A 14239-nucleotide genomic window follows, 5' to 3' on the forward strand; every position below is an offset into this window, starting at 1 on the left:
CTGTCCACTTAGGAAGCAACACTGAGTGACAATCAATTTCACATGCTGTTGTGCAAATGGGATAGACAACAGGTTGTAATTATGGGCAATTAGCAAGACACCCCCAATAAAGGAATGGTTCTGCAGGTGGTGACCACAGACCACTTCTCAGTTCCTATGCTTCCTGGCTGATGTTTTGGTCACTTTTGAATGCTGGCGGTGGAAGCTAGTGGAAGCATGAGACGGAGTCTACAACCCACACAAGTGGCTCAGGTAGTGCAGCTTATCCAGGATGGCACATCAATGCGAGCTGTGGCAAGAAGGTTTGCTGTGTCTGTCAACGTAGTGTCCAGAGCATGGAGGCGCTACCAGGAGACAGGCGAGTATATCAGGAGACGTGGAGGAGGCCGTAGGAGGGCAACAACCCAGCAGCAGGACCGCTACCTCCGCCTTTGTGCAAGGAGGAACAGGAGCACTGCCAGAGCCCTGCAAAATGACCTCCGGCAGGCCACAAATGTGCATGTGTCTGCTCAAACGGTCAGAAACAGACTCCATGAGGGTGATATGAGGGCCCGACATCCACAGGTGGGGGTTGTGCTTACAGCCCAACACCGTGCAGGACGTTTGGCATTTGCCAGAGAACACCAAGATTGGCAAATTCGCCACTGGCGCCCTGTGCTCTTCACAGATGAAAGCAGGTTCACACTGAGCACATGTGACAGAGTCTGGAGACGCCGTGGAGAACGTTCTGCTGCCTGCAACATCCTCCAGCATGACCGGTTTGGCATTGGGTCAGTAATGGTGTGGGGTGGCATTTCTTTGGAGGGCCGCACAGCCCTCCATGTGCTCGCCAGAGGTAGGCTGACTGCCATTAGGTACCGAGAGGAGATCCTCAGACCCCTTGTGAGACCATATGCTGGTGCGGTTGGCCCTGGGTTCCTCCTAATGCAAGACAATGCTAGACCTCATGTGGCTGGAGTGTGTCAGCAGTTCCTGCAAGACGAAGGCATTGATGCTATGGACTGGCCCGCCCGTTCCCCAGACCTGAATCCAATTGAGCACATCTGGGACATCATGTCTCGCTCTATCCACCAATGTCACGTTGCACCACAGACTGTCCAGGAGTTGGCAGATGCTTTAGTCCAGGTCTGGGAGGAGATCCCTCAGGAGACCGTCCGCCACCTCATCAGGAGCATGCACAGGCGTTGTAGGGAGGTCATACAGGCACGTGGAGGCCGAACACACTACTGAGCCTCATTTTGACTTGTTTTAAGGACATTACATCAAAGTTGGATCAGCCTGTAGTGTGTTTTTCCACTTTAATTTTGAGTGTGACTCCAAATCCAGACCTCCATGGGTTGAAAAATTTGATTTCCATTTTTTTATTTTTGTGTGATTTTGTTGTCAGCACATTCAACTATGTAAAGAACAAAGTATTTCAGAAGAATATTTAATTAACTCAGATCTAGGATGTGTTATTTTTGTGTTCCCTTTATTTTTTTGAGCAGTGTATATAACATAGTGGATGCTGCCAAATGTTTTGGGAAGTATGGGGGAAGTGGTGTAATCCACCTTTCAGTATTCTGGTCCTGTACTGGGAAACTGTCCCCCCTACGTAGGTTCACTGTTAGCAACTGGCTAGGCTGGCATATGCTGGTGCCACTGCACATTTCTTTGAGCATCTTGTCAAGATGATACTGTGCACTAAATAGAGTCTGATAGGTCCAAGTCACAAAGAAAAAAAAAAAGTAACGGAGGCAGTTGTTTCCTTACCCAGTACCACCTACCTCCCATCTAGGATGCACCGTGTGCTAAGATACAGTTGATCGGTACTACCCATCCCCTGATCCCTGAAACCCAGTTCCATCTTTTTTAAGCCTTTATTAACAAGTCAGTGTTTGGTCAGTGATTTCCATCAGTGATTGTAAGCCAAAACCAGGACTGGAGCCTCCACAGACATTAGGTGTAAGGTAAAGATCTGCACCTGTTCTGTGTTTAGAGCAGCACCTGGTTTTGGCTCATAATCACTGATAGAAATCACTGACCGAACACTGACGTGTAAATAAGGCAATAATAGGCATGTTTCGGCAAGCACATGGATTTCTGCAAGCCCCATTCACATGAATGGGGCAGTCGGAGACAATTTGTTAACTAGGTCTGCCACCCTTACAACTGCTAGAACCAGATGAAAAATGATTGGGCACCACTGCTTTACACCATTCTGGAGCTTATGTGAATTATTTATTTTATCTCAGACAACCCATTGAAGCAAAAGTGTTGCTCATTCCAGCTTTTCGTTCTTCCTGGGAGGCTCTGAACATGAAATAAACGGCCCGGTTAGCAGATTTCAGGCCTGCGCCCCCTGTAGCCGGGAGCCTGCAGTGCACACCTCTTACAACGCGTTTCCGCCCTGCTCATGGCGGCGCATCAAAGGAGCGCGCAGAAAAGTCACGTGACAGCATGTTAGCACGTGACCCCCTCTGTCATTCTACCCCCGTCCGTGTGCGTGTGCGATGCAGGGCAGGCTGGAAACACCACCGGGGTCAGTATGACGTAGTGACGCTTGGGCCATCGTCACAAGTGTGCTTTTTGTGACGTCATTGTTAGTAGAACAGCTGCAGTAGTCATTGTAGTGCCCGGCTGCAGCTTCTGCACTCCGTATAGTAACCGTGAGGTTTTACCTTTCAGCCTGCAGCATGTTCCCCACTCCCGTGTACTCCCATGTCGGCCGAGGAGCCTTCACTGACGTGTACGACCCAGCCGAGGACACCTTTCTTTTAATTGATGCCTTGGAAAGGGAGGCAGAGCTGCTGAAATCCGGGTAATTGTGGTAGGGATGGCATGGAGTGCTAGGAGTATGATGCCCACTGCTGAACACTGTGCTGTACCTGCCAATGGTCACGCTCACTTTTCAGTGACTTGGTGCCACCCCCGCTTTCGGATCTCACACTTTAGCAGTATTTGTCATCTGTCTTTTTTTCAAAATGTGGTTGTGATAAGCCTGACCCTCGGAGGAGAAGGGGGTCCGTCTCTAAAATGCCTGTATGAGATGGGGAGCGTCTTACAAGCACTTTTAGCCAAAACCAGGAATGTGTCCTAAATGCAGAAGGTGCATAATGGAAATATTTAGGGGGACATTTATCATCTCCTCTGCACCAGAAAAGTGGCACAAAAAATAAATAAAAAATAGCAGAATGTTGCAACTTTTTGTACTCGCCACTTTTCAAAATGGAGAGCGGCTGATGTAGGCAGGCCATCACATGTATTACAATCGACGCCAGGAAAATGGCCTCAATTATAGCGGGGATGTAGACTAGCTCACTTGCTGGTCTAGTTCTCCACTCTGTCACACAGACCTGCAAAGATGCGCCACAAATATTGAGAGGTATGCGCCTCTTAGTAACTGCAGTGCATCTAAAGCAGGCGTGCTCAACCTGCGGCCCTCCAGCTGTTGTAAAACTACAACTCCCATCATTCCCGGACAGCCTACAGAAGGCCATACAGAAGTTGTACAACTGCTGGAGGGCCGCAGGTTGAGCATCCATGATCTAAAGCAAGCGTGGGGTGGGGGATTAAAGGGGTTATCCCATCTTAGACAATGGGGGCATATGATATGCCCCCATTGTCTGATAGGTGCATGTCCCGGCCACCATTGTCTAAGATTCAGGTCCCGGCCACCGCTCCCATTCATTTCTATGGGGCCGACGGAAGTAGCCGAGCCAGCGCTCGGCTATTTTCGGCGGCTCCATAGAAATTAATGGATGGCGGCTGTGCATGTGCGGTGCGCCGTTCTCCTTGTATCGGACAATGGGGGCATATCCTAGCGATATGCCCCCATTGTCTAAGATTGGATAACCCCTTTAAAGGGGTTGTACCAAGTTTATAAGTTATCTCCTATCCACAGGATAGTGGATAAGTAGCTTATTGCTGGGGGTTTGACCGCTGGGACCCCCACGATAATGAGAACAGGGGTTCTGTTCCTCCGTTTTGATGGAGCGGCAGGGTCATGCAAGTGCACTGCCACTCCATTCATTCTCTATGGGAGCGCCAGAGATAGCCGAGCTCCATCAGAACAGGGGATTGGACCATTGTTCTTGTGATCTCTGGGTCAGCTATGTATCCCCTATCCTGTGGATAGGGAATAACTTAAAAGCTTGGCACAACCACTGGCATGTAAAACACCAGTCTTGACAAATGTCCTGCTTAGAGTTTATGCACATGGACATATCAAGGCTCCCTATAAGCAGAGCCATGATGTTCTACTCAAACTTGTGTATGTGCCGTTACTGTGCCACTAATGTCATCGTTTTTTGGATTTTGTAGAAAATAGCATGACAGTCTCCATTTGTCTAGAACAGGGATGCTCAACCTGCGGCCCAGCTGTTGTAAAACTACAACTCCCACCATGCCCTGCTGTAGGCTGATAGCAGTAGGCTGTCCAGGCATGCTGGGAGTTGTAGTTTTGCAACAGCTGGAGGGCCGCAGGTTGGGCATCCCTGGTCTAGAACAATTTTTTCAAGGGCTGATCATGTGCACGAGTCCCCAGGCTACCTGCACACATTGCAGGTTACACGTGTTTTTTTGTGTCGATTCTCAGATGGAAAGCCCCAGAGTAAGGCTACACGCACATGACTGCGCCGTGTTTTGTGGTCCGCAAATTGCATATCCACAAAACACGGATACTGGCCATGTGCGTTCCTAATACAGTACCAGCGAAGTGTATGAGATTAGACAGATCTCATTTACGCTTTGCTTTTTTTTCCCTTCTGTCTGGAAATTTTCCTGCTGTATGGATTTTGAGTTCTGCAACATGTCAATTGTTATTTTTATTTAAATTTTTTTATTTTTGTGCGGATTTTACCCATACAAAGGTGACATCTGCAGAAAATCCACATCAAAAACTGCTAGTAACACATGTGGTTTTTGGTGCGGAAACACACAGAAATCCGCACGAAAAGCCGGCAGAAAATTCTGTTCCATAATCTGCTCCCATGTGCAGGTATCCTTATAGTTCTAATGACCAAATACACGAGTGTAAATAAGGCCTAAAGGTGCATGCTAAAAAGGGTAATAGTGTGACAGACTACCAGGCCATTAAGGTACTGCAAAAACCTCACGTCAACATTTATTTTACAATTCCCAAAAAGTAGGTAGTGGAAAAACTATGTGTGTTTTAGTGTAATGACATTAATAACTATTTTTTTCTGTTTGTATACCTATCCCTAAAATGTAATGTGTAAAACCAGCCTTTTCATCTTCTTTGCTTCCCCTACAGAGTTGAGATCTGCCTAGAAATAGGCTGTGGGTCTGGTGTGGTGTCAGCATTTGTAGCTTCACTTATCGGACCTAAAGCTTGGTATCTGTAAGTGTCATTTTCCTCTTTTGAATAAGGCCTCATGCACACGACTGTTGTTTTGGTCCGCATCCGAGCCGCAGTTTAGGCGGCTCGGATGCGGCACCATTCACTTCAATGGGGCTGCAAAAGATGCGGACAGCACTCCGTGTGCTGTCCGCATCCGTTGCTCCGTTCCGTGACCCTGCAAAAAAAATATAGCATGTCCTATTCTTGTCCGCGCTTTGTGGACAAGAATAGGCAGTTATATTAAAGGCTGTCCGTGCCGTTCCGCAAATTGCAGAACGCGCACGGACGCCATCCGTGTTTTGCAGACCCGCGATTTGCGGACCGCAAAACACACCACGGTCGTGTGCATGTAGCCTAAGTGTCGTTGTTGTGAACAGAGGTACAGGTCTGTGGCCTGTTCTGCAGTTGTCGACTTGGAACGAAAAATTTGATGTTTTTTTTTATTCTACTGGGAGCACAATAGGTAGGGCTGGCCTGGTGTTGTGGCTGCATCTCACCTCTGAAACCCGTTGCTCCATATCTTAATTACAGACAGTTGGAGGAAGAGAAGGACAGAACATGGCAACTGCCGAGGAACAGCTTCTGGGGTAGTATTCACACAGGTCGAGAATCCTCCAGATAATCGCTAACAAGCATTCATAAGAACGCTCATTAGCGATTATTTGGTGGTGTAAAGGTGCTGCCGATTACCCGATGAACGGGCGAAACGCTTGTTCATCGGCTAAGTTATCATTTGTGCAGACACAAAAATTATTGTTTGCCCGCAGCAGATCATGGTGTGTAAACACGATCTTCTGCCAGCAAACAACTAGTCAATAGGGAGACGAACAATGGTATTAGTAATCCTTCGTCCCCATACTGTGGAAGAGATCACTGCATGCAGAGGTCACAATAACGCCTGTACAAGCGGCATTGATGCCTGTTCAGGCCATATTACTCCCTGGAAAAAGTCTAAGGCGTACCAATACACCTTAGACTTCTCCCCCACATTCATCAGTGCAGGGCACGCTGTGAACGGCACAGGCAGCGCAGCGATGCTGCCTTTGCCTGAAATGACCAATAGCAAAGCTCCATACAGTAAAGAGCTTTGCTATTGGTTGGTTTGGGCGGGCACCGGAACGATACAGCGCCGAGCAGCAGGGGAAGCCGGCGGAAGGGGCCGGCTCCCCGGAGTTTCTAAAGTAAGGAGAGCTGGCGCGCTGGACAAGGACCCCGGCAAGCATGGTGGCAGAGGATCTGAAGAGGACTCCTCAGAGGTGACAAACAGCCCTGGACATCAAGGTGACAGCAGTGTGTGATCATCATACATTGCACTACATGCATCATACACTGCACCGCACACACATCACACACCGATGCGTGTAGTGTGTAGTGAATGCAGGCCGGCTATTATAGCCAAGTGATAAAGTACAGGGTTAAGTCCACTATATTGGACTGGACTTATCACTTGGCTATAATTGCCTGATGGTATTTAGATTAGTAATGGTTTACCATCATAAATATCCACCTCTTGGGCCACGTTCACACCAGCGCTATTTATTTCTGTTGCTCTGCTCCGTTAGATGAGCAAAGCAACAAAAATAACAGAAGTGCTGGCTCGGGCACCTAAAGATGACACCGGAAAGACGGATCCGGCATTTCAATGCATTTGTAAGACGGATCAGGATCCTGATCCGTCTGACAAATGCCATCAGTTTGCATACGTTTTGATAGTTCCGGCGATGGGACTGCCTGCCGGAATCCTCTGCCGCAAGTGTGAAAGCACCCCTAGTAGTGTTTTTGATAAATGTAATGCTGTTTGCCTGCTGGACTTCTATCAGTTTTAGAAAATCCTTTTAGTTTTTCTGATTCTTGTATTCATTTTGTTTCAGATGTACAGATATTAATCCGACTGCTGCATTCTGCACAATGGAGACTGCACTAGCCAACACTGTGCTCATTGACCCTGTTGTTACTGACATGGTAGTTCTCCACATTATTACTAGATGCTTCTGGTTTTGTTCCTTTATTCTAGGATTACTTTTTTTTTTTTTTTTTTTTTTTTTTTTTTTTTTTTGTATTTACCCTGTGTGTTACTTGGACAGCTTGAAGTTTATCAGCTTTTTGTAAGTAATGTTAAAGTAGGTGAGAGAAGAGCAACACTCATGCAATTCCTCGTTAGTATAGTGGTAAGTATCCCCGCCTGTCACGCGGGAGACCGGGGTTCGATTCCCCGACGGGGAGGCAAATATTTTTTTTATATCATTATTATTATTTTTTTTAAATCAATATTTTAAACGTCTCATATGCATTGTAGCACTTTAGAAATTACAAAACGGTATACTGCAAGCTTGTATGCACAGGAGAAGCCATTGTTTTCTCAGGAAAAGAGCTTTCCTAGTATGTGCTGTTCAGTTGAAGAGCTTTCTACATCTAAAGAAAAAGTGTGATCAGGTGATCTTATTAATCATTCAAATAATAGTGTAAGTCGCTCTACATAGAAAATGCATATTTTCGGGGCTGCGTACGAATGTAAAATAGACCCCGAGAGTCCTACTCCATAGACTCCTATTAAACAGTGCCCCCAAGTGGTCACTCGCAGAACAACACGTAAGATCCTGTAGCCTTCCATAGTAGTAACTCAGTAGTGTTCTTTTTCAGTGATTGAAACAGGCAACAAGTATGTATTTTGCTAAAATGAAAACTGTTGGAAATTTTTTCCATTGACCTATAAAGGGAAATGTAATTGCTGCTATGGACAGATTATTTTTTCCTGAGCCATAGAATAGTTTTCCATCAGTAGCAATAATTACATTTTATATGGCAACTAGTATTAGCAAACAGGCCCATTGTAGTCTTATGGCACAGTTATGCTGGCAGTTCTTAATATATGTTGGCCATTTCTTCTTGTTGCAGGTAAGCGGATTACTGCCCCGGTTACAAGGACTAATTGACCTTCTTCTCTTTAACCCCCCTTATGTGGTGACCCCTTCTGAAGAGGTGTGTTTGAGCCAAAGATGCTAATAGATTGGGCAATGTTCACATTTGTTAGGAGCTGAGTGGGCTAGGTGATTCCGTAACTCTCATAGATGTGAATGTGAGTAACTAAAAATATTCATTTTTTTTCCCACTTGATTTTCTAGGTAGGAGGTAAAGGAATAGAGGCAGCCTGGGCTGGAGGTAAAAATGGTCGTGAAGTTATAGACAGGTTTCTACCTCTGGTTCCTAAACTCCTGTCTTCAAAAGGATTATTGTACTTACTGGTTCTAAAAGAGAACAACCCTGGTGAGATGTTTTATGTATTCTGTAGGCAATTCTTTAAATGGGTTCTCTGGGCTACAGATATTGCTGACCTACCCTCAAGATAGGTCATTAATATCAGATGGGTGGGGATCAGGCACCCCTGCTGATCTGAAGTCAGACCCTCCCCCCGATCAGATAAGTGATCAGTATCTGCAGCTCCGTCCACCTTTAATTTGTGTGTCATAAACATACCGCAGTAATGTTTTGTGAATCTGTCAGATAATTCTGTGGAAATACAGCATATACTCCAGATTGGTCAGAATTACCTGATAATGTGGTCATTTTGGTGGCCATCAAGCAAGTGGTAGAAGAAGTATAACTGTGCTGTGTTGCCACAGGGCCCAGTGTGACTTTCTATACATACATGTATCCTATGCCAGGGTGTCCACATAGGCCACATATATGGCCACAGAACATATAGGCACATCACATGCGTTTCCCATGGATCTTTAGGCTCATAAAAGTAATATAGACCTTTGCATGGAGCCTACAAATTGAGATTTAAAGGAGTTGTCAGGGGTAGTGCAGTCGACAACCCCTGAGGTCCTTCCCTGAACATATCAAAGCCCACTCAACTGCTCACGGGCCCACATCTGCTCATTTCCTGCCTCCTCCAGTTCTTGCAGGATCAGAAGGCAGCGTGGTCCTATGACCATTATGGCCAGTCACGGGACCAAGCTGCTTCCTGGTTCTGCAGGGAAGTAAGCAGCAGCTGGATCGGTAGGTAGGGTTTGTTATTTTCAGGAGCACAGGTTAGGACCTCAAAAGTTGTCAGCTCCAAGATCGGACAACACCTTTCACCTATATTATACATTTGTTATATAGGAGAATTTTGCTTTGGGCCTTTAGAAGACTTAGGATAAATGTGTTCTGTGGAGCTGTCTCCCTTCAGATGACACCACACATGCTGTCAACACGCTAGGTGTTATAATATCTGTCTATTAAAAGAGATCAAATTTCTGGTAGTCTGCTACCTCGGCTGTCCCGAAAATGGCAGATTTGGCAGATTATTTGACTTTGCAGATACATATGTATATTTGTTTGGCAGACTGGTCACCATAATGTAATATTTATATAGTTTGTTTCTACTTTCAGATGAGATCTTGGAAAAAATGGATTCCTATGGATTACAAGGATCCAAGGTGCTGTCTAGACAGGCAGGAAGAGAACATCTAACGATATTAAAATTTAGGAAAACTACAGATTGACATTGAACATAGTGACATGCTGCTGAGTATCCTCTAAAAGGAATATATCAGGTGATCCACTTTGTGGACATAGTTTACATATCACACGCACAAAAGATGGGATGGACTGAGGTCCATGAGGTGCAGCTTGTTCATTCCTGGAAGCTGGTGACATCGCATTGTGATCTCAATGTGAGTTGAACATGGAGGATCTGAAGAGTATAGAGCGGTGCAATGTGGAGAACAGCAGTCTCCAGGACCAGGATTATGCAGAACTATTATTCCGCCTCCTAGATGTATGTTGTCATCTGGGGTCGTAGCCATGAGTAAGGACATAGTCTGAAATGTGTAAGCAGGTTCTATTTTCCAATATGTGGTTTATAACTGTGATTAATGTACCGCAATAAAAGTCAAATTTGAACTACCTGAGTGGATTTGTGCAGCTGCATCTCTGTCCCAGTTGTCTAATCATACTGTACATACATAATACATACCGTTTATGGTTATGGCCCCGTGATATACTGGAAATATAAACATTTAAAGAGAAGCTGTTAGGGCTCTTTCACACGATCGGATGCCGTGCGGGTAATCTGCTGCGTATAAAAAGATCCAAGCCCCGTTCCGGACAGCAGAGACACGGAGGATTAACATGACTGATAATGCTCCGTGCCTCTCTGTGATCTCTTTACTACGAAATCACAGTGAGATAAAGTTGTCACTGATTTTGTAGTAAAAAGATCACAGAGAGGCAAAGAGCATCATCAGTCATGTTAATGCTCTGTGTCTCTGCTGTCCGGAACAGGGCTACGGGATCCGCTCGTGTGAAAGAGCCCTTACCACTCCTGATATGTCTGTTTTAGTAAATGTATTCCCCAATTCTGCAACACCATTTTGAAGAACTTTCTTGTTCTGTTTCCCTGTTATTCCTACTGGAAACCTATGAAGAAATTGGCAACTGGGTGTTATCAGTGCTGCCAGTCGTCCTTAATCATGAAATTGTTCTTTTTTCTATCACCCCCTAAAAAGTAAATAAAATCAATAAAAATGAAATACCATATTCTATGTACCCTTCATTCATTTCCGAGACAGAACGTTTGCAACCTTAAAGGGGTATTTCCATCTCAGACAATGGGGGCATAGTGATATGCCCCCATTGTCTGATAGGTGTGGGTCCCACCTCTGGGACCCGCACCTACAATGAGACCGGAGCGGAGAAAGTTATGGAGGGCGCACTGCGCATGCACAACTGCCCACCATTCGTTTCTATGAGGCCGACGAAAATAGCCGAGCACTAGCAGTGGTAGCGGTGCACTCCTGTTCAGTACTATGGGGAGAGCGCTTGGTGGTGGCTGGACCCAGGGAAACCCGGGGTCCTCCAGCCACCACCTTCCCTGTTCTGTTCTTGGACCCGTACCTATCAGACAATGGGGGCATATCCTAGCGATATACCCCCATTGTCTCATATGGGAATATCCCTTTAAAGTGGTTATTTTGGATTTACATATTGATAACCTGCCCTCAGAATAGGTCATCAATATGAGATCAGTGGAGGTCCGACTCCTGGCACCCTCACCTATCAGCTGTTTCAGGAGGTCACAGCGCTCCTGTGAGCCCCACAGCCTCCTTGCAGCTTACCAAGCACAGCGCCATAGATCGGAAAGTTGCTGTTCTTGCTATTACAACTCCGCCCCATTCACTTAAATGGGGCAGAACTGCACCATGTGACTGAATGTGACGTCACATGGTTTAGGGCTCATTCACATGAACGTACGGGCTCCTTGGACGTGCTGCGGACCGCAAATAGCGTTCCGCAATCTATGGGCACCGGCCGTGTGAATCCCATATTACAATTCCGACCCATTGACTTGAATGGGTCTGCAATCCGCAAAAAATAGGACATGTCCACAGAAGCGCTTCAGAGTATTTCCGTGGGCTTCCAATCCGTGCCTCCGCTCCCCAAAACATAGGACATGTCCTATGGTTTGCCGTATTTTTCGGACCCATTCAAATCAATAGGTCCGCATCCGCAGCATGGATTGCACACGCCCAGTGCCCGTATATTGCGGACCGCAATATGGGCACGGAGCCCTTACGGTCTTGTGAATGGACCCTCAGGAAGAGATCTAAGTGCTCAAAGATTGCTGCAGCCTCTCCCTACAGCTGATCGGCAGGGGTCCCGGGAGTCAGACCCCCACAAATCTCTTATTAATCGCCTATCCCGACGATAGAAAATCTATATTTAAATCCAAGAGAACCCCTTTAATTGCAAAAGTGAGGTCCTCCCTTACATATAAAAATGAAAAATGACACCTATTATTTATATTTTTTGTTTAAGTTGAAGGGGAGCATTACATTGGCTTCATGTGGAAATTACATTAATGTTACAAGAAAGGAACATGCAGGATCCTATTATAAGGAACAGTTAGCTTCAGGGACTCTTCCACATGAGGTTATGTTTCTTCCAGTCAAGCACTGTCCTATGTACAGCAGAGTGGCGCAGCGGAAGCGTGCTGGGCCCATAACCCAGAGGTCGATGGATCGAAACCATCCTCTGCTAGTTATTTTTTTTTATTCCTGTTTTTATTATTTTGTTTTAAATATTTTATTTAATAACTTTTTAACTCTGTTTCGGTTTCTATTTTTATTTATTAAAATGATTCCTGCAATCAGTTGATCGTAATGCAGCTATCACTCTCTACAGTTACATCAAGTCTTATTTTCATATGATATTTGTTACATAGGTCGAGGTACACTAAGCCGCAAGCACCGCTCGTGAACATAACGGGAATCTACAGGGTCCCCGCCGATGAAACGATAGCACTGTAGTGGCGCTATACTGAAGACAGGTGGCGCTGTTGTCGCGGGCAGAAGCCTGGGTCCACACCGCAGCCTTGAGGAGGCTGCGAACGTCACTTCCGGGTTAGTGAAGCGACTGTTTGGAAGGTGGAGTTACCACCAGTGCGATGGACAGTGTGAGGTACAGCAGTGATAGTAACAGTTTCGGTGCTCTGCAAAGTGGTGCTGATTTTTTTAACTGCTTCAGCGTTTTTTTTGTCTAGACCCTTTACTGCCTACAACCGGTGCTGATCTACTTCAGCAAACCATCCATCAACCTGCTGCCTGAGATACAATAGTACTGCAGCAGAGTTACTAACGTGGCTGATCACGTGATCTCGGGGGTGCATGTGATCTTATTGCATCCTATGCTCCACAGGTTCTGCCCACTCAATTGCCATAAGATCCTGGAGCTTGTGAGGGGGATCATCAGCCTGTGCCTCCTAATATGTCATCTCTGCCCTAAACCCCTAACAGGTTTAAAAAATTATATATATAAAAAAAACTATATTCTTATAAAAAAAAAAAAAAAAAAAAAAGTGATAAACGGTTCTTGTTGGGACCTGAGGACAGTGATACAGGTTGAATTCAGGAGGGCACCTGCAACTGGCAGTCAAGTGCATTCATTCATAGGGTATTCCTATCTCAGACAATGGGGGCATATTGTCTGATAGATGCGGGTCCCACCGCTTGGACTTGTATCTATATCGTAAACTGAGCCTGCAAAGTGAAGGAGGGCACACTGTGCATTTGCGGCTGCCCTCCATTCATTTCTATGGGGCCTCCGAAAATAGCCAAGCCAGGACTTGTCTATTTTCAGTGGCCCCAGAGAAAAGAAGGGAGGGTGGCCACGCATGCGCCCTCCTTCACTTTTGATGGCTCCGTTTACGAGATAGGGACCCCTGGGACCCATACCCAACAATATGCCCCTATTGTCTAAGATGGGTATATCCCTTTAATTAATGCTGAGAGCATCATTTCATTATGTATCTATCTGGAACCCATGAGGAGGACACAAGTGGCCCCCTGGGCATCGTCCCACCTTTGAAATTTCCCTGTAGGGTCTATGGCTAATCTGCCCCCTCGCCACTACTGACAATGGCATCTGAGGGGTTAAGTGTCTGTGATCAGCATTAGTTCCCATCACAGATACTGCCTGCGGATGTCAGGGTGAAATCTTTATTAAAGCCACAATTACACGAAGGTCAGGTTCCAGGAACATAATACGGGCACATAATGCGCCTATCTTACAGATGAGAGCCCCAGCCCTACTATGGGTCTTCCAATCCGAACTCAGAGCATTATACATTCATATGACGTCCACAACGCACTTGTGTGAAACTAGCCTCCAAGGTTATCATCGGCGACATCTTAGACAATCATGTCCTTTATAAAGCTGATGGAAAGGGCGGAATGTGCCCATGGTGGTTGCTGGTCCTGATCAAGCTCAGTCAGATGCTATATGTACATCATCTGATTGAGGCTTCTCAATATTGCTCCACTGGGGCCTCATCAGCCAGAACATTCAGGGCTGGAGCCCCAGATGCTTATACTAGTGGGATTATTTATTTATTTTATTAGGCTATTCCTAGCC

The 14239-nt window shown here is 45.9% G+C and overlaps 1 protein-coding gene and 1 non-coding gene across 2 annotated transcripts; both read left to right on the forward strand.

Annotated features, from left to right (window-relative positions):
• The first annotated feature begins 2354 nt into the window (after window positions 1–2354).
• On the forward strand, window positions 2355–10456 carry N6AMT1 (N-6 adenine-specific DNA methyltransferase 1). Its single transcript, XM_040409157.1, has 7 exons — window positions 2355–2521; window positions 2668–2800; window positions 5255–5341; window positions 7213–7303; window positions 8237–8320; window positions 8464–8605; window positions 9719–10456. Exons 1-7 carry the CDS (start codon window positions 2440–2442, stop codon window positions 9829–9831), a joined length of 732 nt encoding a protein of 243 aa, XP_040265091.1. The 5' UTR covers window positions 2355–2439; the 3' UTR covers window positions 9832–10456.
• TRNAD-GUC lies at window positions 7493–7564 on the forward strand. Its single transcript has one exon. It is a non-coding gene; the product is annotated as a tRNA-Asp (tRNA).
• Window positions 10457–14239: the final 3783 nt, after the last annotated feature.

The sequence above is a fragment of the Bufo bufo genome, chromosome 1 (assembly GCF_905171765.1).
Source record: "Bufo bufo chromosome 1, aBufBuf1.1, whole genome shotgun sequence".
Classification (NCBI taxonomy): Eukaryota; Metazoa; Chordata; class Amphibia; order Anura; family Bufonidae; genus Bufo; species Bufo bufo.